Source organism: Microcaecilia unicolor, chromosome 2 (genome assembly GCF_901765095.1).
Source record: "Microcaecilia unicolor chromosome 2, aMicUni1.1, whole genome shotgun sequence".
NCBI lineage: Eukaryota > Metazoa > Chordata > Amphibia > Gymnophiona > Siphonopidae > Microcaecilia > Microcaecilia unicolor.
In genome coordinates, this window is record NC_044032.1 from 390,517,440 (window position 1) to 390,542,166 (window position 24,727).

Genomic DNA, 24,727 nt, shown 5'->3' on the forward strand with positions numbered 1-24,727 from the left:
GAAGCCGCCGTTTGAACCCTTGTCGAGGGCATCTCTGAAAGACCTGACGTTGAAAGCAGTCTTTTTGGTGGCTATCACTTCAGCCAGAAGAGTTTCCGAGCTCCAGGCACTCTCATGTAGAGAGCCTTTTCTGCAGTTCACTGAGGCAGGAGTGACTATTCGCACAGTGCCTTCCTTCCTGCCCAAGATTGTTTCTCGCTTCCATGTGAATCAGCAGCTCTGTCTCCCTTCCTTTCGTAGGGAGTACTACCCAGAGGAATACTCTGCTCTCAAATATCTGGATGTGAGACGTGTCATCATCAGATACTTGGAAGTGACCAATGATTTCCGGAAATCGGATCATCTGTTTGTCCTGTTTGCAGGTCCTCGTAAGGGTCTGCAGGCTGCTAAGCCTACAGTGGCAAGATGGGTCAAGGAAGCCATTGCAGCGGCTTATGTGGCCGCGGGGAAGGTGCCGCCTATCCCCCCCCCCCCCCCCGTTTCTAGTTTAAAAGCTGCTCTATCTCCTTTTTGGCGAGACATTTTAAGCACTTGCTCTTTGAGCTTGTAGCTAGTGAAGCAGGCAATGATGTCCTTCGGCACATTATTCCTCACTGGTCCCAACGCCCTGTGCGCGCGCTCAATCTGTACGGCGTCTTCCTTAATCTGCGTTCCACCCGCGCCAAGTAACTCCCCCACTATCTTTTGGATCACTTCTTCGCAATTATGGTATGTAGGAATCTCTGGGAGGCCCAGGAATCTCAAATTGCTCCGGCGGCCCCTATTTTCAAAATCTTCCAATTTTTCTAGTTGCTGTTGTTGAGCAGCACGCAGTTATATCATTTGCTGGTCTACCAACCCCAGGGCCTCACTGTGACTCTCCAGCTGGGTGTCCATCTCGTCAAGTCTCTTGCCCAACTCACGTATCTCGGCCCTGAGGTCTGACCCCAGCGTTCCCACTTCAGAGCGCAGCAACTGCAGGTTGCTGCTGATTTCCTGGAGCCAATTCTTCAACTCTGTGCGGATCGCTGATCCGAGCGCCGCTGCCTCTGTTTGGTCTGGAGCTGGACTCTGCGCGCAGTGCTCTATCAAGCCTGGCGGCATCGGCGGTTTCCCAAGCTCCGCCGTTTTGTTTTTCCGCGGCTCCGTTCGGGGCTTATAGGCAAAACACGCTAAGGTCCGCCTTAGCGGACTGCTGACTCATCGACCAAGGGAGCTGCAATGGCTGAAGATGTAACCGGATGAAATCACCGCCACTCACTCGATTTTGGTTCAGTGAAAAGACCGCTTTTTGTTAGGGGTAAGCGGGAGCTGTGCTCTCAAGCGTCCATTCTTTGTGGTGACGTCACTTCCTCTCGCTCTATCCTTTTTAAATGCCAGCAGCCTGGTCCCACCTTGGTTGAGGTGGAGCCCATCCTTTTGGAATAGGCTCCCCCTTCCCCAGAATGTTTGCTAGTTCCTAACAAATCTAATAACCTCCTCCCTGCACCATCGTCTCATCCACACATTGAGACTCCGGAGCTCTGCCTGTCTCTTGGGCCCTGCGCGTGGAACGGGTAGCTTTTCAGAAAATGCTACCCTAGAGGATCTGGATTTGAGCTTTCTACCTAAGAGCCTAAATTTGGCTTCCAGAACCTCTCTCCCACATTTTCCTATGTCATTGGTACCCACATGTACCAAGACAGCCGGCTCCTCCCCAGCACTATCTAAAATCATATCTAGGTGACTGGTGAGGTCCGCCACCTTTGCACCAGGCAGGCAAGTCACCAGGTGATCCTCACATCCACCAGCCACCCAGCTATCTATATGCCTAATGATCGAATCACTAACTACAACAGCTGTCCTAACCTTTCCCTCCTGGTCAGCACTTGGAGACATATCCTCGGTACGAGAGGATAGTGCATCCCCTGGTGGGCAGGTCCTGGCTACAGGAGTACTTCCTACTTCACCAGGGTGATGCTCTCTTTCTAGGAGACCTCCCTCATCCAAGGTAGCACAGGGGCTACCAGACTGGAGGCGGGACTTCTCTACAACATCCCTGTAGGTCTCCTCTATGTACCTCTCTGTCTCCCTCAACGCCACCAAGTCTGCTACTCTAGCCTCAAGAGAACAGACACGTTCTCTGAGAGCTAGGAGCTCTTTGCATCGGGCACACACATATGACATCTCACCAACTGGGATGTAATCATACATGTGGCACTCAATGCAAAAGACTGGATAGCACCCCTTTCGCTACTGGACTGCTGACTCCATCTTAGTGTTTTTCAGTTTTTCAATGTTTTTAAAACTTGCTACAGTATTAAGGATATTAGCCTAATATAAAAGTATCTTTATATAGTATATTGTATGATTTATTTAGTGTTCCTTCTTAGATGGTAATGAAATGTATTTAAAACTCTGTAAGAGCACTCCTTGCTTGTTACCCTAATTACAATAATTGACTATAAATGTTGTCCTAGGGTTGGGTGTTGGGGAGGGTGTGTGGGAAGACTAAACTAGAATTTAGCAGGCACTGCAGGATCTATCTGTTAATGCTGTGGTACAAAGTTTTTAAAACTAAGTGGAAAAGACTATGGAGATCAGTTGATAAAATTTAGCTTTTTATATTTTTATTTTGCCTCTCACTAATCTACAATTCCTCCTTTAAACCCCAATCTTTAAGTTCCCAAAGCACAAAGCAAAATAGTGTTCACTTACCAGCGAAATGTTTGTTTACTTTAGGGTTCTAATATGAAGGCTTTCTTTTTCAGGAAAATGTTTATTGGAGGACTCAGCTGGGACACCACAAAGAAAGATTTAAAGGATTACTTCTCCAAATTTGGTGAAGTTGTGGACTGCACCCTGAAGTTGGATCCCATCACAGGCCGATCAAGGGGGTTTGGCTTTGTTCTGTTCAAAGAATCACAGGGTGTAGACAAGGTACTTTGCAGTTCATGGCTGGCTGTTTGAGCTATGTTGTTAAGTGGTTGACTGCATTCATGCCAGTTAATGTTTTGAGGATTGCTTCCTAGTTTGAGATCCAAGGGCGTGTGTTGTACATGAGGATAGGAGCATTTACCAGCTACAGTTTAGCATAATTGCTTTGAAGAGACCAATGCTAGGCTAGCATACCTCAGGGCCTTACATTGAACCTCAAGTGCTGTGCCAGACTCGAGCCATAGGAATCGAACGTTGAGTGTGTGAAATATAGTTTACAGTTTTGTATTATCTTAATGGTGCTTAATTGCTTTCAGGTCATGGAGCAAAAAGAGCACAAACTGAATGGCAAAGTGATTGATCCTAAGAGGGCCAAGGCTATGAAAACAAAGGAACCAATCAAAAAAATTTTTGTTGGAGGGTTGTCTCCAGATACACCTGAAGAGAAGATAAGAGAATATTTTGGAGCTTTTGGAGAGGTATGTAACAAGAAACAGAATCTGCTAACTTGTATTAAGTAACTTGACAGATCATTCCAAATCATTTTCCTGGAGCTGATTGTGATGATCAGCGCTCACAAGGTATTTTGTCAGGGATGGGAGGCAGTCTGATACAGAGACAACCAACAAGGAGGAACTGGCTCATTCGTATTCTGCAAGGAAGCCAGAAAGATTTGTGACTAGGTAATCTTGTAAAATATGTTTTTCTTCAAACCATTTTCCGGGAGAACAGAATGAGGTTGCAGACAAATGCTTAAATCCCATGAATTTTTCTTGAACCAGAAAAGGCATTTACAACAAGGGGAAACCCTGCTTTAAAAAAAAATTGTTTGGTACATGAGACTTTTTGCTCTTCTGCTTCAGGAGGCTAGTTCTTAGCTCAGCATCAGTTGCCCTCATTCACTAGGGGTTACCATTACTATATGTCTAGCCCTTCGTTCTGCTCCTGCACAAGATGATATCGAAAGTAACGCAGGATAGCCTTTTGACAAGGCCAGAACAGGGCTAGAAGTACAAATAAAGGTTCTTGGCTTTCAGCTGCCAGGCAAAACACCTGAATCCCCTTTGCTGATCACCTAATGTTATGGAAACACTTTCCTGTATCTAAATATCTTTCATGTTAGCTAACATGAGTGCTCGTTGGTAATATCCTTTCAGCTGTCTTGAAATAGAGTGCTTGATAGCATCAAGGAGGTCTAGCCTGATGGTTAGAGTAGTGGGCTGAAAACCTGACTGGTTGGGATGCCTCCAAGATCATGTTTGGGAACCACTGCTTTATGGAGACCTGAAACAGACAACTCCTGAATCAAAGCTATCCAGAAAGAGAGTGCGAATTTGGTGCCCCATTCGCAGTCTTAGTTTCCCATAATCCAGAGAGGCAACATAGTATTTCACTTGACAATATGGAAAACGATTTCCCCAAGTGATACTAGACACCGTTGTAGAGGCTCAAAAGAAAGCAATCGCCCTTCACCATCCAAAAGATGTTCCAACAAACTAATGCCCTTATGATCCCAAAGATTGAAAACAATATTATCCTGACCAGGTTCAAAATCTACATTGCCTCGAATAGGAGTATGATCTATGACAAAAGGATCCCTTCCCAGCTTTGTGATTAACATACTCCACGTTTTCTTTAAAGAATGAAGCAAAACACTGCGACAAAAGGAGAGGAGATTGAGCTGCTGACAATGCAACAAAAAATAAAAGTTATATAGAGTAAAAGGCCTGTTCCAACGCCAAAGGAGTATAAAGTGTGCGATGCAGTAACTAATCACCTAGGTGACGCAATAAACAAGCCCAATTATAGAGCTGCATATTAGGCGGACCCATGCCCCCTGAATCCAATCGCCAATGAGAAACTTAAGTTGCAACTTTAGGCTTCTTGCCTGCCCAGCAAAAATGAGAAACAATATGATAAAAAGATTTCAAGTCCTTTTGCAACAAATGCAAGGGAAGTGTCTGCAAAACATAAATCCATTTAGGGAAGATGACCATACGGACTAAACCAAATTTGTAGCTGTCTTGCAATTTCATGTCTGTTCCCAGCTTCAAGAAATGCAAGATTGCTATCTATATATATAAAAGGCAACCCCAACGTTCTGAAGCCTCCACGGAAGTTGAGGCGCCCGAGATATCCGGTGTGCCCTGGAGTGTCTGCACCGCCCTCGTGTCAAAACGTCATGACGCGTCAAAACGTCATGACGTCGAGGGCGGAGCTATTGACACTCGAGGGCCGAAACGGCCCACAGCGAACAAGGCAAGTAGCTTCGAGGGACGGAGGGAGGGGGCCCCTTGCTAGCACCCGTTTCATTCCGCTCAGAAACGGGCATTTTTTCCTAGTATTAAAATAAAAACTAGAACTATGGAGGGTTTGCACCTTGTCATGGCCTCTGTGTTATACACTGGCTATGGCCCCTTGCATCTTTTGAAAGGTGATGGTGGTAGTGGCTGTAGCTCTGCAAAAGGAAGGTATCTTGGTTCATCTGAATCTACGATTGGCTTATTCAGGCGAAGTCCTTCCAGGAGACCAAGGAAGCCACAGCCCAGGTGGTCTCCTTTTGTTGCAGCACTTGGGCTGGTTAGTCAACCTAGCCAAGTATCATCTTGAGTTTGTCACAGCACTTGGGCTTCAACCTATCCAAGTATCGTCTTGAGTCTTTCGCAGTGCTTGGAGTATTTGGGAGTTCAGTTTGGCAGTTCGGTGGGGCGGATGTTTTTTTCCCGATACCCAGATTCTGAAGTTACAGGCGCAGATTTAAGCATTATTCAGATGCCACTGTCCCCGGGCCAGGGATTTTCTTCAGGTTCTAGGGTTTATGGCTGAGCCCCTGAAGTGCTGCAGCCAGGGCCCATGTGCGGCCTCTGCAGCAAGCCCATCTTTCGAGGTGGTCACCGCTGTCTCAGTCCCTGGAGGTGCAAATTCTCCTGGGGGCTTGTCATGATACAGACTTTCTTAGTGGTTGCAACCTTGTCACCTCTCAGGGGGTAAGAGTTTGGATCTGCCTCCTTGGACGGTGGTACCGATAGATTTCAAGTCTCCAGGGCTGGGGAACCCGCTGTCTGGGCCATGTGGCACAGGGCCGCTGGTCACTCGAAGTGGCTCAGTGGTCAATCAACCATCTGGAGACAAGGGTGTTTCATTTTCTCTCCTTCCAGGATTTGCTGTGGGGCAAGGCTGTTTGGGTCCTATCAGACAGTGTCACAGCGGTGTCCTACATCAACTGACAAAGGGGGGACCAGGAGTCGACACTTACTGGACGAAAAGGCTCTACTTCTGGCCTGGGCAGAGAATCATTTGCAGGATCTATTTGCCACTCATCCGGTGGACTACAAATGTCCAGGTGGATTTTGTAAGCAGGCACTTGATAGATCCAGGTGAGTGGAGCCTGAAACGCAAGGCCTTCAACCTCATTGTGAGCAAGTGGAAGTGCCTGATTACTGATCTCATGGTGTCGCACTAAAATGCACAAGCTCCATGGTTCTTCAGTCACAGGAAGGATTTTCAGGTGGAGGCAATAGATGCTCTGACACAGCAGTGGCCTTCATCGGGTCTTCTGTACGTGTTCCCAACGTGGCCCCTTGAGGGGAGAGTCATCCAGAGAATCGAGCTTCACAGGGGTCTGGTGGTATTGGTGACACTAGATTGGCCTTGGAGACTGTGATATGGCAAGCTAGTGTGTCTGAAGATAGATGGTCTTTTGCCTGTGTCGGAGGGTCTATTGGTTCAGGAACCGGTAGTAATGACAGACCTGTCTCCGTTTTGTCTTAAGACAGTTTGGCTCTTGAGAGGGCGCACTTAGCTAAGAGGGGGTTTTCCATTAATAGTGATAAGGACCCTGTTGCACTTTAGGAAACATTTCTTTAGCTTACATCTGTGTGTGTGTGATGTATCTTTTTTGAAGGTTGGTGTTCAGACCGCGTGATTAGTCCTTTGCAGTCTGTGCCCAAGATTTGAGTTTCTTCAGAATGTTTTGGATAAAGGTCTGGCCCTGACTTCACTCAAGGCCCAGGTTGCACTCTGGTATGTTTCTGCAGTTTGGTTAAAGCAAGGCCTTGTCTTCCCATTGAGATATTCTCTGTTGCCTTAGCAGAATCTGTTTTGATCCGTCTCCCCGGGGCGGCATTCAGTTTCTGCTTGGGATTGTAATCTCGTTTTGACCGTCCTTGTGTCGGCTCCCTTTGATTCTCTGGCGCATTGTACCTTGGAGGATCTTCCTTGAAGGCAGTTTTCTTGGTGGCTATTTCTTTCATGCGTCATATTTTCAAATTTTAGGTGCTGTCTTGTAGGTTTTCTAAGGAAAATGTAGTCCTGGTTATTGTGTTCCATATTTCCTTCCCAAGGTTTTTGTTTCTTCCAAATCAGTCTGATTTTGGTGGTGCTGGGGGAGGCAAAGGACTCTGTAGAGTAACACCAGTTATTCTGTCTGGATACCAGTCGGGCATTGCTTATGTACGTACGTTGGATGCAAGAATTTCGGCATTCAGACAGGTTATTTGTTCTGTTTGGTGGTCATAGGAAAGGCGAAGTGATGTGGACTGAGAGCTGCCTGTGTCTCGAGATTTGTAAGGAGGTTGTCTGGTTGTCCCTTCATTTATTTTGTACATCGCTATCGAGTGGGTCTGCAGGTTCATCAGGAGGTGGCCTTTGGAGCAAGAGTTCTGGAACAGGGACTGTGGGGATCCCTCCCTTGATAGCCACTGCTTTGGGACTCCCCATCTGTGTCGATCTGGAGGGGTGCTGTGGAAGGGTAAATTAGGTCTTACCTACTAATTTGCTTTCCTGTATTCCCTTCAGAGTTGCTGGTGATGAGTGTTCTTGGGATGCTGTGAGGATTTGGGTGGGCGTAGTGTTTGCACCTGTTTTATGATACAAAACAAAGCCAAAAAAAAATCTTAAGAATGAGATGAATCTTTATGCTTCAAAGAGACAGGAGGTTAGCTTGTCTGTCTCATTATGGAATTCAGTCTCGGGTTGCACATGGGAGAGCTTGTTGTGCGAGCGGGGTGTAGTTGAGAAGCAGCATCGCATGGTTGTTTTTCAGTGCTAGGGCGTAGAGGCTGAGAGGAAACGTTAGCTTTGTGGGGTTTAGCTCCTTCTGCTTGGCTATTTGATTACTGGCTTCTTGAGACTGCACAGCATGATTACAGTGCAGCCAAAGTCACAAGTTCTCAGTCTGCACCTGCTGGTTGGAGTGCATAACTCATCTGTGCTGGTCTGGAGAGACTAAATGAAAGCAAGTTAGCAGGTAAGACCTAATTTATCTGTATGCCACAGGGAATTCACTCTCCTAATTCAGTAAATCTAAAGAACAGCTCTACTACTATTTCCTTCTCATTTTGTTCAACTGGATCGAAGATAGTTTCACTACATAGCCCTAAACTAGTCTTGGTAGAAAAAAATTTGTTCCCCTTTTCATATTCATATTGCTCACTTGGGAAATAATTTCCATTACAGTCACTACCTCTTAACTGCTTTGTTTTTGTCCAAGACGCACACACACATCCCTGAAATTATGTGGGTAATTTCTTCCACTCATAATCATTGGAGTTTCTTAACTTCTAGCAAGCATTGATTTTTGTTGATGTACGCTCATTCACTCTCTTTTCCACATGGGTAAGTTTCCTCAGACCAGGTACTTTCAACTTCCATAGAAAAAGGACAAGTACTACATCCACTGCATTTAAGGTAACCAGGGGGAGAGGAATAGCCTGGTATGTACTGCAACCATATTTCAATTTAGCAGTTCCCTGAAATGTAAATAGTGGGGAGAACATCGCCCTTTTCAGATGACCATTGGTCCATTGAACTGTGTGGAGGTGTTTTTTTTTTTTTTTCTTTTAACTCTCTGGTTTTGGTACTCAAAATATTTATGCATAGTCCATACCAGAGCATCTTAAGAGCTAATTTCAGTAACTTGTTAAAAGTAACTCAGGATACTTGGCTACTACTACTACTATTTAGCATTTCTATAGCGCTACAAAGCGTACGCAGCGCTGCACAAACATAGAAGAAAGACAGCCCCTGCTCAAAGAGCTTACAATCTAGTAGGCAAAAAATAAAGCAAACAAATCAATTAATGTGTAGAGGAAAGAGGAGAGGAGGGTAGGCGGAGGCGAGTGGATACAAGTGGTTACGAGTCAAAAGCAATGTTAAAGAGGTGGGCTTTCAATCTAGATTTAAAGATGGTCAAGGATGGGACAAGACGTAGGGGCTCAGGAAGTCTACTCCAGGCGTAGGGTGCAGCAAGACAGAAGGAGCGAAGTCTGGAGTTGGCAGTAGCAGAGAAGGGAACAGATAAGAAGTATTTATCCAGGGAACGGAGTGCACGGGAAGGGGTATAGGGAAGGACGAGTGTGGAGCAGCAAAGTGAGTACATTTATAGGTTAGTAGAGGAAGTTTGAACAGGATGCGAAAACTGATAGGGAGCCAGTGAAGCGACTTGAGGAGAGGGGTAGTATGAGTAAAGCGACCCTGGCAGAAGACGAGACGGGCAGCAGAATTTTGAACCGACTGGAGAGGGGAGAGGTGACTAAGTGGGAGGGCCAGCAAGAAGCAGATTGCAGTAGTCCAAACGAGAGGTGACAAGGGTGTGGATGAGGGTTTTGATAGAGTGCTCAGAAAGAAAGGGGCGGATTTTACGGATGTTGTAAAGAAAAAAACGACAGGTCTTGGCGATCTGCTGGATATGAGCAGAGAAGGAGAGAGAAGAGTCGAGGATAACCCCAAGGTTTCGAGCTGAGGAGACGGAGAATGAGAGAGCCATCAACAGAAATAGAAAACGTGGGGAGCGGGGAGGTGGGTTTGGGGGGGGGGGGGGGGGGGGGGGGAATGAGAAGCTCGGTTTTGGTCATATTTAATTTCAGGTGGCGTTGAGACATCCAGACAGCAATGTCAGACAGGCACGCTGAAACTTTGGTTTGGATGCAAGGTGAGATATCAGGGGTAGAAAGGTAGATTTGGGAGTCATCAGCATAGAGATGGTAGGAAAAGCCATGGGATGAGATTAATGAACCAAGGGAAGAAGTGTAGATAGAAAAGAGGAGGGGACCAAGAACAGAACCCTGAGGTACGCCGACAGGCAAAGGGATAGAAGTAGAAGAGGATCCACCAGAGTGAACACTAAAGGTGCGGACGGAGAGGTAGGAAGAGAACCAGGAAAGGACAGAGCCCTGCAAAAGTGAGGACAGGGTATCGAGAAGTATGCTGTGATCGACAGTGTCAAAAGCAGCGGAAAGATCAAGAAAGAATGAGGCTGGAATATTGACCTCTGGATTTAGCCAGTAATAGGTCATTGGAGACTTTAGTAAGCGCAGTTTCGGTTGAGTGGAGAGGGCGAAAACCAGATTGTAGTGGGTCAAGAATAGCATGTGAGGAGAGAAAATCAAGGCAGCGGCAGTGAACAGCACGCTCAAGTAATTTGGAGAGAAAAGGGAGGAGGAAGATGGGTCGGTAATTAGAGGGACAAGTAGGGTCGAGTGAAGGCTTCTTAAGGAGAGGTGTGACCACAGCATGTTTAAAGGCAGCAGGGACAGTCGCAGGTTGAGGTTGAGAATGTGACAGATAAAAGGAATAAGAGCAGGAAAGATGGCATTAAGAAGGTGGGTGGGAATGGGATCAGAGGAACAGGTGGTACATTTTGAGGAAGAAAGAAGTGTAGTATCTTTAGTAAGATTCTGGAAAGTGTGTTTAATTTTTTAGAATCCATACTTTCTGGGCTGATCCTGTCCCACACTGGAGTCTGGCTGTCATCAGTCCCCATTAAAAAGATAGTTGAACAAATACCCTAAAGCTCAGCCAAGGATTACAGAGCCAATGGGGAATCAAGATGCTGGATCATAGAATGCCCTTGAAGTTCACGCTCAAAATATTTTGATATAGGAGGTCAGAACCTGAGAGTTATAGCTTTGTAACTTTTTAAAGCTCAAATCTGAATGGTGTTATTTATAAAACATACCTTTTGGGGCACTTTATATTTCCCTTCCCAGGTGGAATCAATAGAGCTTCCAATGGACAACAAGACTAACAAGAGGCGAGGATTCTGCTTTATCACTTTCAAAGAAGAGGATCCAGTGAAAAAAATCATGGAAAAGAAGTATCACAACGTTGGACTTAGCAAAGTATGTTCTCATGAGGAGTAAGCAAGGAGATTATACTGTACTTCCAAATCTCACATTCCTGTAAAATAGGTTCCTATTCTAATATGGATGTAAGCAATCAAGTTAGAAACCTGGTTTGTATAATAATACCTAAAGAGAGAGGAAATATCCATTTTTATTTCTTAATTGGTTGTGTAAATTGACACAGGGGAGGTCACACCTCATGGCCTGATTCACTCTACTGTAGTAAGAAAGAGCAGGGTTTAAGGTCACAAGTCTTGGAAGCTCTCCCAGTAGCTCTGATGCAAGATTCAGACAGTAAACAAACTGTTACTGCAGGTCACTGAAGCAAGTAAATTGAAATAGTATCCCTAAGTTGGTAGGAGTTAAGTATAATGTTAGGACTCAACTGCGCCTGAACGAGTGATGGTGATACATTAAGAGAACTGACTGCCACTTACTTATGTGCTTGTCTGTGGTTTAGTTTTTGTACATCACCTTGGACTGGATTTTTGATTTGAGAGTGCAAGTGATAAAAAGGGTACTGGTGGTATTATTGCATTATTGCTCTGTGCAAGGGGGGTGGCTTCTCAGCATATTTTGAATTAGTACTGAATGTGACCCAACTGTGAGTCCATCATTAATTCTCTCCACATTCTGGGGATTTTCTTCCTCATCCTGAATTCTGGTTTTTCTTTGTTTAATGTGCTGCTGATACAGCTTCTCCATGTTTCAGTATGATGGTTTGATTCTTAAGTTGTTGGCTGCAGAAAATTAATATAACAAAAGAGAGGGAACAAAGTACAAACTAAAGTCCAAACAAAAAAACAGCACCACGGGCCTTTAAAATGGAACAAAGTTCTTTAATGAATGAGCCTTGACCCGACATGGGCCGTGTTTCGGTGACTAGCACCTGCGTCAGGGGTCACAGTGATGACGTGGAAAACTTGGGGAATAACTCGAATATTTTCATCTACAATATTCCTTACCCCACGTCTCACGTAGCAAAAGTTATAAAGCACCAAGGCACCTTCACTTTCTGTATCCAAATGGCTTTTCATCCATTTGGATACAGAAAGTGAAGGTGCCTTGGTGCTTTATAACTTTTGCTACGTGAGACGTGGGGTAAGGAATATTGTAGATGAAAATATTCGAGTTATTCCCCAAGTTTTCCACGTCATCACTGTGACCCCTGACGCAGGTGCTAGTCACCGAAACACGGCCCGTGTCGGGTCAAGGCTCATTCATTAAAGAACTTTGTTCCATTTTAAAGGCCCGTGGTGCTGTTTTTTTGTTTGCAGAAAATTAATAAACATCAGTGGGCTAAGGGACAGAACATATATTGGTGAAATTCAGTAAATGGCACCCAAAGTTAGGTACCTGGATGATCCATGTTTCCTTAGCCTCAGCAGCAGATGAATCCAGGAACCTAGTGGGTTATATCCGTCTGCCAGCAGGTGGAGATAGAGAAACTAAACTGAAGGGAGTCATACCAGACGGCCAGCCCCTATGCCGTTTAGTATATCTATTTCCAGCATGTGATGGATGGATGGATCTTTACCAGCTCCTGGATTCAGTGGGCCTTGTGAGTCTCCTGGACTTTTAGCCAGTTGTGTCGTCTCTTGACCTCCTTTAGGGGCATACTTGCATGGCCGGTCTCTGCCTCACCTGAGAAATCCCCTTTCCCCATTTTTTTTAGCTGCTCTGATAGCTTCCTTAAAAAAAAAAAAAAAAAAATCGGAGTTCACCCGGTACAGTGCTGTTTGTTAAAACAGCCTGGGCAGTATGGGGTTCCCTTTCTGAAGGAGTTTTCTGGACTGGAGAGTCAGTAAGCTGGTTGCACGGAGAATCTGTGGCTGAGTGGCACTTCGGGTGAGTGCACTTTGATTCCTGTCTCCCATTTCCCTTCAGTTTGCATTCCCGACGGTAATGACGGCAGAAATGGTCAAAAGGTGTTCCTGCTGTGGGAAGCATAGGACTGCAGTGGGAATCTGTAACGCAGGGTATACCAAGGTGTTAGTGGGAGATTCTGGATCTCTTTCCCCTGACATGGCAGTTTCCTGATCAGGGATTGCCGATGCGGGCGCCATCTTGGATTTTCCTGTGGTAGCAACTTCAGCCTCGCAGCTCATGCTGTCTCAGCCCAAATTGCTGTAGAATCAGCAGGAAAGTAGGGTGACAGTGCAATTGGGGGGGAGGGGGGGTCTGGTTTGGCGTTTGGGTTAGTCGTGATGGTTTTGGCAGAATCGGTGAGGCTTTCTCCCCCGAGTTCATACTGCTCCTTCATCGGGCTTGTCTGATGACGTGGACCCCCCCCCCTCCCCCCCCGTTGAGGACCTCTGGCACGGAGGATTTGGAGGAGGGTGAGATCATTTCGAAGGAGCCGGATGATCCCACAGCACTGTGGATTTTTCATAGAGAAGAGTTGACGTCCCTCATCTCTAGTGGAGGTGCTGCATATAGAAGATCCTGAGGTGCAAGCTGCTATGGCAGTAAATGTGAGGATGGCTAGCACTAGAAACCCGACCAGGGTTTTCCCTGTGCATGAGGCCATCCAGGAGATCATCACAGCACAGTGAACGGATCCAGATGCGCCTCTGAAGCTGGCCAAAGCCATGTCTTGTACTCAGTGCAGGGTAGCCAAGCAGAAAGGTTTGCCATACTTAGATGACAACGGACACCAAGAAGTGTGTGTGTGTGTGTGGGGGGGGGGGGGGGGAGGTTGCATTGAAGGACATGCAGGATCGACATCTGGAGTCTACTTTAAAGCGCTCCTTTGAGGTGTCCGCTCAGACCCTCCAAGCGTCCATTTGTAGTTCGTATGCAGACCGGGCTTCCCTTGGTTGGCTTCAACAAGCTGTGGAACAGGATCAGGAGGCTGCTCCCTCTGTGATGGCGACCTTTCCTAAGATGGAAGCAGGTCTGGCTTACCTTATACGATCTTGTGCGAGCTTTGGTGAAACAGATGACCTTGGTAGTAACTTCGCACAGGTTACTCTGGCTATGACACTGGGCCACGGATATGGTATATCAGCAGCATCTTACCAATTTGCCTTTTAGGGGCAAACTTTTGTTTGTTGAGGACTTAGAGAAGATTGTGATGGATTTGGGGGATTCCAAATCCCAGCGACTCCCGGAAGACAAGCCTAGGGCATCGTCTAGGTCTGGATCCTCAAGGCCCTGGTTTTGGGAGGATCAACGCTATCGCCTGGGTCGGACATCTTCCAGCATTCCTGGTTCCAACAGTGATCTTCCTTTCGTGGGGACAAAAGAGGAGCAGCCGGTCGTCCCTCGCAATGATGGGGCACCGGTCCACTCTTTGGTGTTGGAAATAGTGGTCGGCTGGCACTCAGCACCTCAGATCAATGGGTTCTCAAGGTTATCAAAGAAGGTTACAAGCTAGAATTTGGTTCTCCCGTTGGAGATTCTTTCTTGGAGTCCCGATTCGCAACAGCTGCCAAATGGGAGGCAGTTCTAGCAACATTGCAGGAACTGGTGGCCATTGGGGTCGTTGTTCCAGTTCTGCTGCTCGAAAGGTGTACTGGTCGGTATTCAATCTTTTTTTGTGGTGCCAAAAAGGGGGCTCCTTCAGACCTGTGCTCAACCTCAGGAAGATGAATCTATTCCTCGGGGTTTGCCATTTCTGCATGGAGACTCTACGAGCGGTGATAGCGGCAGGACAGCCTTGGATCTCCAAGAGGCTTATTTACATATTCCAATGGCCACTGCATCAGCAATTTCTGCAGTTCACTGTGCTGGGAAAGCATTTTCAGTTCCGGGCATTACCCTTTGGGCTGGCCACGGCCCCGTGCACCTTTTCCAAGGTTGTGGTGGTGGCGGCAGGATCTCTGTGAAAAGAGGGAATTCAAGTTCATCCCTATCTAGAAGACTTGGCTAACAGGAGAGTCAGCAGGCTACTTAGCGAGTGGTGGTGGCTGTGCTTCAGTCCCTTGGATGGGTGATCAACTGCTGCAAGAGTCACCTGATCCCATCCCAGATATTGGAGTACTTAGGCATCTGTTTGATATGGCAGAGGGCCTAGTTTTCCTGCCCGATGGCAGGAGACTCAAGGTGGTGATGCAGTGTGTAGCCTCTTGGTGGTTGCCGAGTCCTCGAGTCTGGAACTATGTTCAAGTTTTGGGGTTGATGACGGCCACGCTCAAAGTAGTGCCATGGGCCAGGGCACACATGTGACCGTTACAGCATGCTCTCCTAAGCCAATGGTCTCCGATTTCGCAAGATTACTTTTGGTGAATTCTGTGGTTGCCACAGGCGTGAGGCAGCACGGCCTGGTGGCTTCACCTCTCTCACTTACGTCTGGGGATACCCTTGGCATCGCTTCAGTGGGTGGTGACGGTGACTGATGCCATCCTTACAGGCTGGGGGGGGGGGGGCTCATTTTCTCCGTCTCTATGCGCAGGGGTGCTTGTTGACGGAAGAAGCAGCTTGTCCCATCAGTCGGTTAGAGTTGAGAGCAGTGATGAATGCCCTTCTGGCTTTTCAGTGGGTACTGCAGGGCACTGCAGAACGCATGCTATTGGACAACACGACGGCAGTGGCGTACATCAGTTGACAAGGCGGAACGTAAGAGTTGGGCTCTAGACTCCGAAGCATGCAGAATACTGAAACGGGTGGAGGAGCACATTCAGTATCTATCAGCTGCTCACATTGCGGGTCAAAGCAATGTTCAGGTGGACTTTCTCAGTCGTCATCTGCTGGACGCGGCGGAATGGGAGTTGTTGGACCAATTGTTTCGACAGATTTGTTGGTGGGGTACTCTGGCGGTTGACCTCATGGCATCGCAGTAGAATGCCAGGGTGGCTTGGTTCTTCAGCAGGCAAAAGGAGGTCGGCTCTGCAGGACTCGACACGCTTCTTCAGTCGTAGTCGCAGATGAGTCTGCTGTACATTTTCCCTTCGTGGCCACTCATCAGCCGGGTTCTACACAGGATCATCACACACCGGGAGTTAGTGATTCTGGTGGCTCCGGATTGGCCCTGGAGTCCGTTGTATGGGGGTTTAGTTCGACTCTTGGTGGAGACTCCACTCCTTTTCGACGTCTCCTGTTTCTGTATCTTCTCCATCAGTCCAGTCCGGATGGAACAGTTCTCCCGCTTTGGTCTTATGGCCTGAGAGGTCTAAATTGAGAGAGGCTATTCTGATGCGGTGATCGCCACTTTACTGCGGGCTCGTAAACTGTCCATGATGACGGCGTGTGCATGGGTGTGGTGCACCTTTGTGACTTGGTGTGCTCTTTGGGGATGGTCGCCCTTGAGGGTTTCGGTTTCCCAGATGTTGGATTATCTACAGGAGGGGCTGCAGAAGGGTTTGACTTATAGTTCCCTCAGAGTTCAGGTGACGGCACTTGCCTGCTACTGAGGACATCTGTTGGGTTCCTCCTTAGCAGCTCATCCAAATGTAATGCGATTTTTACGAGGTACTCTTCACCTTTGGCCTCCCTGTCGTAGACTGTGTCCAGGCTCGAACTTGAATTTAGTACTCCGGGCTTTGATGCGTCTCTCCTTGAGCCCTTACGCAGGGCATCGGATAAGGATTTGATCTTTGAAGCGGTGTTTTTAGTGGCCATGGCGTCAGCTCAAAGTCTCTCGAAGATCCAGGCGTTATTGGGTCGAGACCCCTTTCTTCAGTTTTCGGAAGGTGGCGTAACCTTGCGGACAGTGCCGTCCTTTCTACCTAAAGTGGTGTTGGCATTCCATCTTAATCAGGCTCTCTACCTCCCTTCTTTTCGACAGGAAGGACTACCCAACGCAGTTTGCATCTCTGCGGTTTCTGGATGTTCGAAGGGTCCTTCAGTATTTGCAGATGCCCAATCGGACTATCTCTTTGTTCTTCTGATCGGGTTCCTGTCGGGGTGTCAAAGCCGACAGTTGTGCGCTGGCTTAAGGTAGCCATTGCGTCAGTTTATATCTTGGCCAGTCGTACTCCGCCGGGAGACTTCATGTCCATTGTACTATATCTCAAGCGACTTCTTGGGAGGAAGTGGGTGGTCTGACTTTGGATGAGATTTGTCAAGCAGCTACTTGAGCGTCTCTGCATACCTTTTCTAAGCACTACAGGGTAGAATGAGCCGCACGGGCGGACGTTTGTTTTGGTGTGACTGTTTTGGCGCATGGAGTAGTGGCTTCCCACCCTATTTGCTTTGGTAAACCCCACTAGCTCCTGGATTCATCTGCTGCTGAGGCTAAGGAAGGAAAAGTGTCTTACCTGATAATTTCTTTTCCCTTTAGTCACAGCAGATGAATCCCTGCCCTGGTTTTCAGCTGTGGCAAACACAACTTATGGTTTCTGGTCTTTTGATGTACAGTCTGTTTTCAAATGTGGAGTTCCTGTACATTAAGGGGGAAAAAAAGGCCAAGACAAACGGAGCATGTGTCTCAACGTTCTGAGACAAATAGTTCCGGGTTACTGCTACTGTGGTTGCGGTGCTTACTATTCGAACTGTGCTGTTTGTGAGGAACTTTTCAGTTCTGGATTCCATTCCTACTGCTTTGTGATGTGACATATACTAAATGACACAGGGGCTGGACGTCTGTTATGACTCCCTTCAGTTTAGTTTCTCTATCTCCACCTGCTGTAGACTGATGTAACCCACTAGTTCCTGGATTCATCTGCTGCGACTAAAGGAAAGAAAGTTATCAGGTAAGACATAATTTGTCTTTATGTATTCTGTAAAGGGTGTTCTGCATGGAACGACCTTTAAATACCAGCTTAATGTGCATTTTGTGCCTAACTTTGGGTGTGACCATGTAGACCTGCCAAACGCTAGTGTAAATGCAGGTATTCTATAACCGCACTTAATTTCTGGGAACGCTCCTGAGCTGCCCATGTCCCTCTCATAGCCACACCCCTTTTGGAGTTACGTGCTGTGAAATCTGGGCATGCATATTATAGAATAAAAGTTGCGTACAGATCTGTCCTGTGCCATAATTACTGCTAATCAAGTGCTTATTAACACCAATTAGGTGATATTAGCTAATTACCCGCAAATCAACTTTGGACGAGCTATACAAAATCTGGCGGAATCTGGCAGATTGTGTGATCAGGTGTTTGCACTGAGATGGGATGTAGCCTCCAGCTCTGTGATGAGGGAGCGTGATGCAGGTACTGTAGCATGCACATATACAGCAAAAGCTTTAAGTGTTTGGATACAAACAGACTTATTCTTAGAGCATGGAGTAGCCTAATGGGTTAGTTCAGTGGGCTAAGAACCAGGGGAACTGGGTTCAGTTCCCACTGCAGCTCCCTGTGACCCTGGGCAAGTTATCTAACTCTCCACTGCCCCAGGTACCAAAAAAAAACTTAGTAACAGGCACAGGGAAAGTACCTGAATATAATATGTAAATGGCTTTGGTTGGTCCACAGAAAGGCAGTAAGTATATCAAATGAATCAAGGTGCAAACAGATGTTCCCTCTGTGCTACTTAAATTGTTGAAAAGTTAAAACTGGTATTGTGAACTTTACCACATTTATTATTTGCCTGCTACTGGTTATTTTGACCAATCCATCTTTCAGCTTGCTAGTGTACATAATTTAAATTACATTGTGTAGTCTTGTACAGCTCTGCTTTTTGAAAACTTTCTGCTGAAAGCCCAGGCACGAAACAGAACTGTCAGCTGTCTGGTATTTCTTGCCTTTTGGCCATGGTAGGGTAGAATGTAATACAGATATAAAATGGACTTAAAGATGGAATTCTGTAGAGAGCATGATTTAATTGTTAATCCTTTTTATTTATCTAATTTTGCAGTGTGAAATAAAAGTGGCAATGTCAAAGGAACAGTATCAACAACAGCAATGGGGAACTAGAGGAGGAGGAGGAGGAGGAGGTGGTGGTGGTGGTGGTGGTGGTGGGGGGTTTACATCAAGAACTCGAAGAGGTGGTAAGACTTTTTTTTTTAATAAAGCTATAATAAAGCTCTGTATAGGTTTTTTTTTTTTAACTGATATATAGGTAGTGTGCTAAATATAGCCATTTTGTTCTGAAATAGGCCCTACTCAGAATTGGAGCCAGGGATACAACAACTACTGGAATCAAGGCTATGGCAATTACGGATATGGCAGCCAAGGTTATGGGGGCTATGGTGGCTATGATTACACTGGCTATAATAGCTACTATGGATATGGTGACTATAGCAGTGAGTATATTGTGTTTTTTGTTTGTTTTTTGTATAGTCTCTGTTCCAAGTAAATGGCATGAACAGTGTTGAGGAAAATAATTGCATGATTGGCAAAAAAGATGAGTTTGAATAGATAGAATTAAAAAGTCAGTCAGCCAATCAAATGATTATATGCTTCTCAGAATACAGTTTTCAGTGATTCAGTTTTATCATAACCTCCTTAGCTCCGATGTTCACATTACAAAGCAGTTTAACCTTACAAAAGTAAATCCAAACATCAATATTAGATTATCCAGTGTAATATACAACCAGATAAGTCTTAAACTTCAGGACCACGACTACACTTGCTAGCCATACCCTGAAAGCAGAAGATTCTAGGTGAGGATTATCACACCTCTTGTCCTTTTGAGAATATTTAGGATGCATAACATAGTGATCCACTACTGTATTTGCAGTGCAGGTTTCTTGTGGACTCCTCTTTTTAGCATATCCTTGGTGCCAGATACTTTTGTGATCCCTTCTGTTGGAGGGAAGGGTTGAGGCTTTGGAAAGTAGGCATTCGTAGATAGATGAAACAGGATCCTGGATTGTGGGGTTTTTTTTTTTTTTGGTACAATAGCTGCCATTTATTTCTGTTTTATCCATTCATGCTGTTACCAAAACACTAAAACTGGTCATAGTGGTTTTACTATGAATGTCCAGCTAGTCAACAAAAAATGTGAGGAACTGTGCATGTTTATAACAATCATCAGTCAATACAGTCCTGCATTACTTTATGCAGAACCATTCGTATCTGTGTCAATTTTTTATTAATTTAAAAGGAGGGAAAAAAGCTTCGGCAGTCAAAGGCTAATGCTATAACTGTGGTTCATACATGTGACACTTCTTTCACCACGCCAAAAAGTTGCAGCACCTTGTGACTAAGGCCAATCAACAGCCAAAAACCTCCTAATTTTCAGTAGTTTTATTCTTGTCTTCAAAATACCACTTTCACTTTATAATCAGAAAATAATTAAATCCAAATTGCCTTCACAATTAACATGCAGTGGGAAAATAGAAGCACTTAGCTGAACTTAACTTTTGTAGAAATTCTTGTGCGTAGCAACAGTAAAATTTGAACCAAAGATTTTTTTCCCCTGACAAAGCCTGATGAACGGTGAAACAGGTCGCTGTCAGGATTTTCTACAAAAACTAAGTTGCGTTAAGTGCTTCTATTTGTCTACTGCATGATTGTGAAGGCAATTTGGATTTAATCATTTTCTGATTTACAAATGAAAGTGGTATTTTTAAGATATGAAGAATAAAACTATTGAAAATTAGGAGGTTTTTGGCTGATGATTGGTCTTAGTCACAAAGGGGCCCTTTTACAAAAGTGCGTTTTAGGCTCTGCGTGTGCTGCCAAAATGAGACTGCGACCCCCCCCCCCCCCCCCCCCAGCGGTAATTTCAGATTCCTAATCATCTTCTCCAGACCATGCCTGACGAGTGAGTAGGGTACTATGCACTCCTACCAGCAGAGGCAGACTGAGAATTATTGAGCAGTGCTCCTGTATAAGGGACTGTACAACCCTGACCTGCTCAGTATTTCTCAGTCTCCCAGAAGAGGTAGGTGTGATGTGCAACCCTTCTCCACATTGGTGGGTGTACCGGTCTTGGCCCCTTTCTTAGTGTTGGGTTTCTAGGGTACCCTTGGAGGTTTGGAGTTCTCATTTCTTTGAAAAAAATTTTAAAAAAACAAAACCTCTAAAAACACGTCTGTGTCTTAGGAGAGGAACAGCTGCTCTTGGTCTCGGGTTCTGGCCCCTGTACCTGTTGGGTGCACACTCCGGGGTCCCCCCCCCCACACACACACACCCCTCTGCCCTTAGGCAGCATGCCTAGGTCTTCTCCCCCTCCTCTCTGGGAGAAGTTCCTTAAGGTGGTGCTCTCAGAGCACCATCCAATTAAAAAACAAAGCGGGCTTACTTTACAAGCGCTAGTGGTTTCTGAGTGCCGAAGCTTTTTGGTTGCGGTAGGACGCTGTTGGCTGGTCTCCATGAGGGCGGCTCTCCCTCCTGGTTATGGCAGCGCACTCAGAAAAGGCGCGCTGTGTTGTTTTAATTAGTACTGGCCTGTGCCTGGTTTGTGAGGAGACGGTGTCCAAGCGCGAGGAGGAGTCTGATTCAGGTCTGCCGGCAGCGGTGGCAAACAATCATGGCCCGCCGGCAGAGGGTAGTTCTGCAGATCTGGTTGGTCCTTTCCGCAGCGCACTGGACCCGGTTTCAGCAGGAACGTCCACCATGTCGCTCCCTCATGCTCAGGCTCTTCCCTTGTCAGACAAAACCGCCACTTTTAGCCCGGCATGACGCTTCTGGGAACTCAGCGCCTCCTGTTTCTCCAGACTTTGTACTTTTGCTTCATCAGGCTTATTGTCTGAAGAGGGGATTTCCGCAGGAGGCTTCAGGGGGTCTGCCAGCTCCCCCAGCATGGGACAGGCTCTTTAGTGCCTTTGGCCGGGGTCCTTGGGTCCAAGAGGCTGCATCTGGCCGGCATAGATGACCTAGAGGAGATCCTTCCCTTTGGGTCCAAGCCTCTGGTGGAGGCGGACATGGATAGTGGGGAGCGTTGGGGTTCCAGGTCCATGGACGAGCCCGCTGGAGCTCCTTTGGGTGAGGACCTGTCAATAGTGCGTATTTTTCGGTGTCAAGAGTTGCCCTCGCTGTTGGTGGAGGTTCTCCAGACTTTGAAGTAGTCGGAGGATCCTCCCTCAGGTGTCCAGAAAAGGGGATCCGCTGCTCAAAGGGATCCACAGACCTCAGACCTTTCCATATCATGAGAATTTGAAGAAGTTGGTGGAGGCGGACTGGCTAGTTCCGGATTTGCCTTTGCGAATTCATCGCGCTATGGCTTGACTTTATCAGGTCTCTCAAGCGGATCTGGAGACCTTTCAGCTCCCTAAGGTGGACACGCTGGTGATGGCGGCTACCAAGAAGACGGCCATCCCTGTTGAGGGTGGGACGTCCCTTAGAGATCCACAGGACCACTGGATAGAGGCTTTAAAGCGCTCCGAGGTATCCGCCTTGGCCTTGCAGGCAGCCATTTGCGGGGCTCGGGCTTGTGTTCACTGGGCTGAGTTTCTTCCTGATGTCCCAGCTGATTCCTCTCTTGAGGCTGCTGATGTCATCAATTTGGAGATGGGCACCGTCTTTCTGGCGGATGCCATGTATGACTTGATTCCGGCCTCCGCAAAGAACCTGGCTCTGGTAGAGCGCCTCTTCTTATGGCTTCGGCACTGGGCAGCAGATGTAGCGTCCAAGGTGCGTCTGAGTCAACTCCCCTTCCAGGGGAAGCTTCTTTTCGGTGAGCAGTTGGAAAAAACTGGTCAAGAGTTTGGGCGAGTCCAAGGGGCCTCTGCTTCTGGAGGATAGATCCCATTTGGTCCCTTGGTCGGCAACTCGTGGTTGCCTCAAGGAGTTGCGTAGATATAGGCTTGGTAAGGGAACAGGATCCCAGTGCCCTCAGTTCCGGAATAGAGGCCAGTCCTTTCTAGCCTTTCAGGGTAGCCAAAGGGGTGGTCACGATGGGGGATCTGGGGGGGGCACTGATGCTGCCAGAGCTTCCCAATGAAGTTACGGGGACCCAGTCTCCAGGTCTGCCCATAGGCAGCATGCTGCAGCAGTTTTATCGGAGCTAGGTCTGGGTAACTTCAGACCAGTGGGTCCTGGATATAGTCAAAAATGGTTATGCCCTGGAATTTCGCTGTCCTGTTCCGGACACCTTTCTTGTTTCTCCTTGCAAGTCTCCACTCAAGGCCAGGGCCATGCGGCAAATCCTGGACCGTCTTTTCACTCTGCGAGCCGTGATTCCAGTTCCTCCGGCCGAGAGAGGTTGTGGAAGATATTCCTTTCACTTGGTCGTGCTCAAGAAAGAGGGCGTTTGGCGTCCGATTCTAAACCTCAAAAATGTAAATCGGGCCTTACGGGTCTTGCCTTTCAGGATGAAAACGCTCTGGTGGGTCATTGTGGCAGTCCAGCCGGGGGACTTCCTCGCGTCCTTGTATTTTACGGAGGCATACCTGCATATCCCTATTCTTCTGGATCATCAGAAGTTTCTCCAGTTTGCGATTTTGGGCGATGACTTCCAGTTTCGAGCTATGCCCTTCGGTCTCACTACAGCGCCACACGTACCTTCTCCAAGGTGATGGTTGTTGGGGCGGCCCATTTGCATCAGAAGGGGATCCTGGTGCATCCTTACCTCGACAATTGGCTAATCCAGGCCAAGTCTGCAGAAGAAAGCAACCCACAGATCGGGTTGTTCTCCTGCTCCAGCAGTTGGGCTGGGTGGTCAATGCGTCCAAGAGCTCTCTGGTTCCTACTCAGTCCTTGAAATTTCTGGGGGTGCGTTTTGCTACACGGGAGGGCTTGGTGCACCTTCCAGCTCAGTGCATCCTTGAGATTCAGGCACAGGTTTGTCGGTTGTTGGCGGCCGCGTCTCCAGCTGTTTGAGATATTTTGCAGGTTCTGGGGTCCATGGCGGCGACCATCGAGGTGGTACCGTGGGTGAGAGCACATATGAGGCCTCTTCAGGCAGTACTCCTGGCTCGCTGGTCTCCACAGGTAGATCCTCTCTCTTGCAGAGTTTTACTCCAGCGCCCGGTTCGCCTCATCCTCCAGTGGTGGCTGGACGCTCATCATTTGAGTAGAGGCATGCCCCTGGATCCTCCTGCCTGGGTGCTGGTGACAACAGATGCCAGCCTGACTGGGTGGGGGGCCCATTGTCGGGGATAGGTGGCTCAGGGTTCTTGGTCAGATGAGGAGTCCCATTGGTCCATCAATCGGCTGGAGACATGGGCAATTCGACTTGCTTTATTGGCGTTTCAGTCGATGCTGCTGTCCCGCGATGTTCGGGTCCTCTCCAACAACGTGACAGCAGTTGCCTATGTCAGTCGACAGGGGGGTACCAAGAGTCCTCTCTTAGTGCAGGAGACAGCGTTGCTCATGGCTTGGGCGGAGCAGAACGTCCTATTCCTCATGGCAACGCATTTGGCAGGAACAGGCATTCAGGCAGATTATCTATTTCGTCATTGTCTAGACCCTCTGAGGACGGTTTGTTGAGTCAGGGACCCGTTCGGATGCCCGACGTGGCTCGATTCTCATTTACAGCTTGGCTGTTGAGCTGGCGCGACTGCTGAGAAAGGGTTACTCGGCTGCAGTCATTCGTACCCTTTTGAGTCCAGGAAACGGTCCACTTCTTTGGCCTATGTGAGGGTTTGGCGTGTTTTTGAGGCTTGGTGTGATTAGGAGGTGCAGCCGTTATGGGCCTTGTTACTCATCTGCTGGATTTTTTGCAAGCAGTCCATCTCTTTGCCTTCCTTTCCGAGATGGGAGTCTCCTCGTTTGTACTAGCTGGATGTTCATTGAGCGCTGCGCTGTTATGTCCGCTGGATTGCAGACTTTAGGAAATACGACCATCTCTGGGGGGTGTTCTGAGGATCACAGAAAAGGGAGGTGGTGTCCAAAGCCTCCATTGCTCGATGGATTAAGGAAGCAATCTCGTCTGCGTATCTGCTGTCGTGGAGGGAGGTGCCCGCTGTGCTGTGGGCACATTCTACATGCACCCAG

The 24,727-nt window shown here is 47.3% G+C and overlaps 1 protein-coding gene across 4 annotated transcripts in view; it reads left to right on the plus strand.

Moving 5' to 3' along the window:
* Window positions 1-24,727, plus strand: part of HNRNPD (heterogeneous nuclear ribonucleoprotein D) — a 52,265-nt gene that overhangs the window by 24,486 nt on the left and 3,052 nt on the right. For 2 of the 4 annotated variants that reach the window (XR_003940656.1, XM_030190581.1), the window contains exons 2-6: window positions 2,730-2,898; window positions 3,213-3,374; window positions 10,884-11,015; window positions 18,759-18,891; window positions 19,000-19,151. Coding sequence is in view for 3 of the 4 variants with exons in the window: in XM_030190581.1 (XP_030046441.1) it covers window positions 2,730-2,898; window positions 3,213-3,374; window positions 10,884-11,015; window positions 18,759-18,891; window positions 19,000-19,151 (748 nt within the window). In the remaining variant the exon portion in view is untranslated. The remainder of the gene's footprint in view (window positions 1-2,729; window positions 2,899-3,212; window positions 3,375-10,883; window positions 11,016-18,758; window positions 18,892-18,999; window positions 19,152-24,727) is intronic. The other 2 variants (XM_030190584.1, XM_030190582.1) reach the window with 2 other exon arrangements.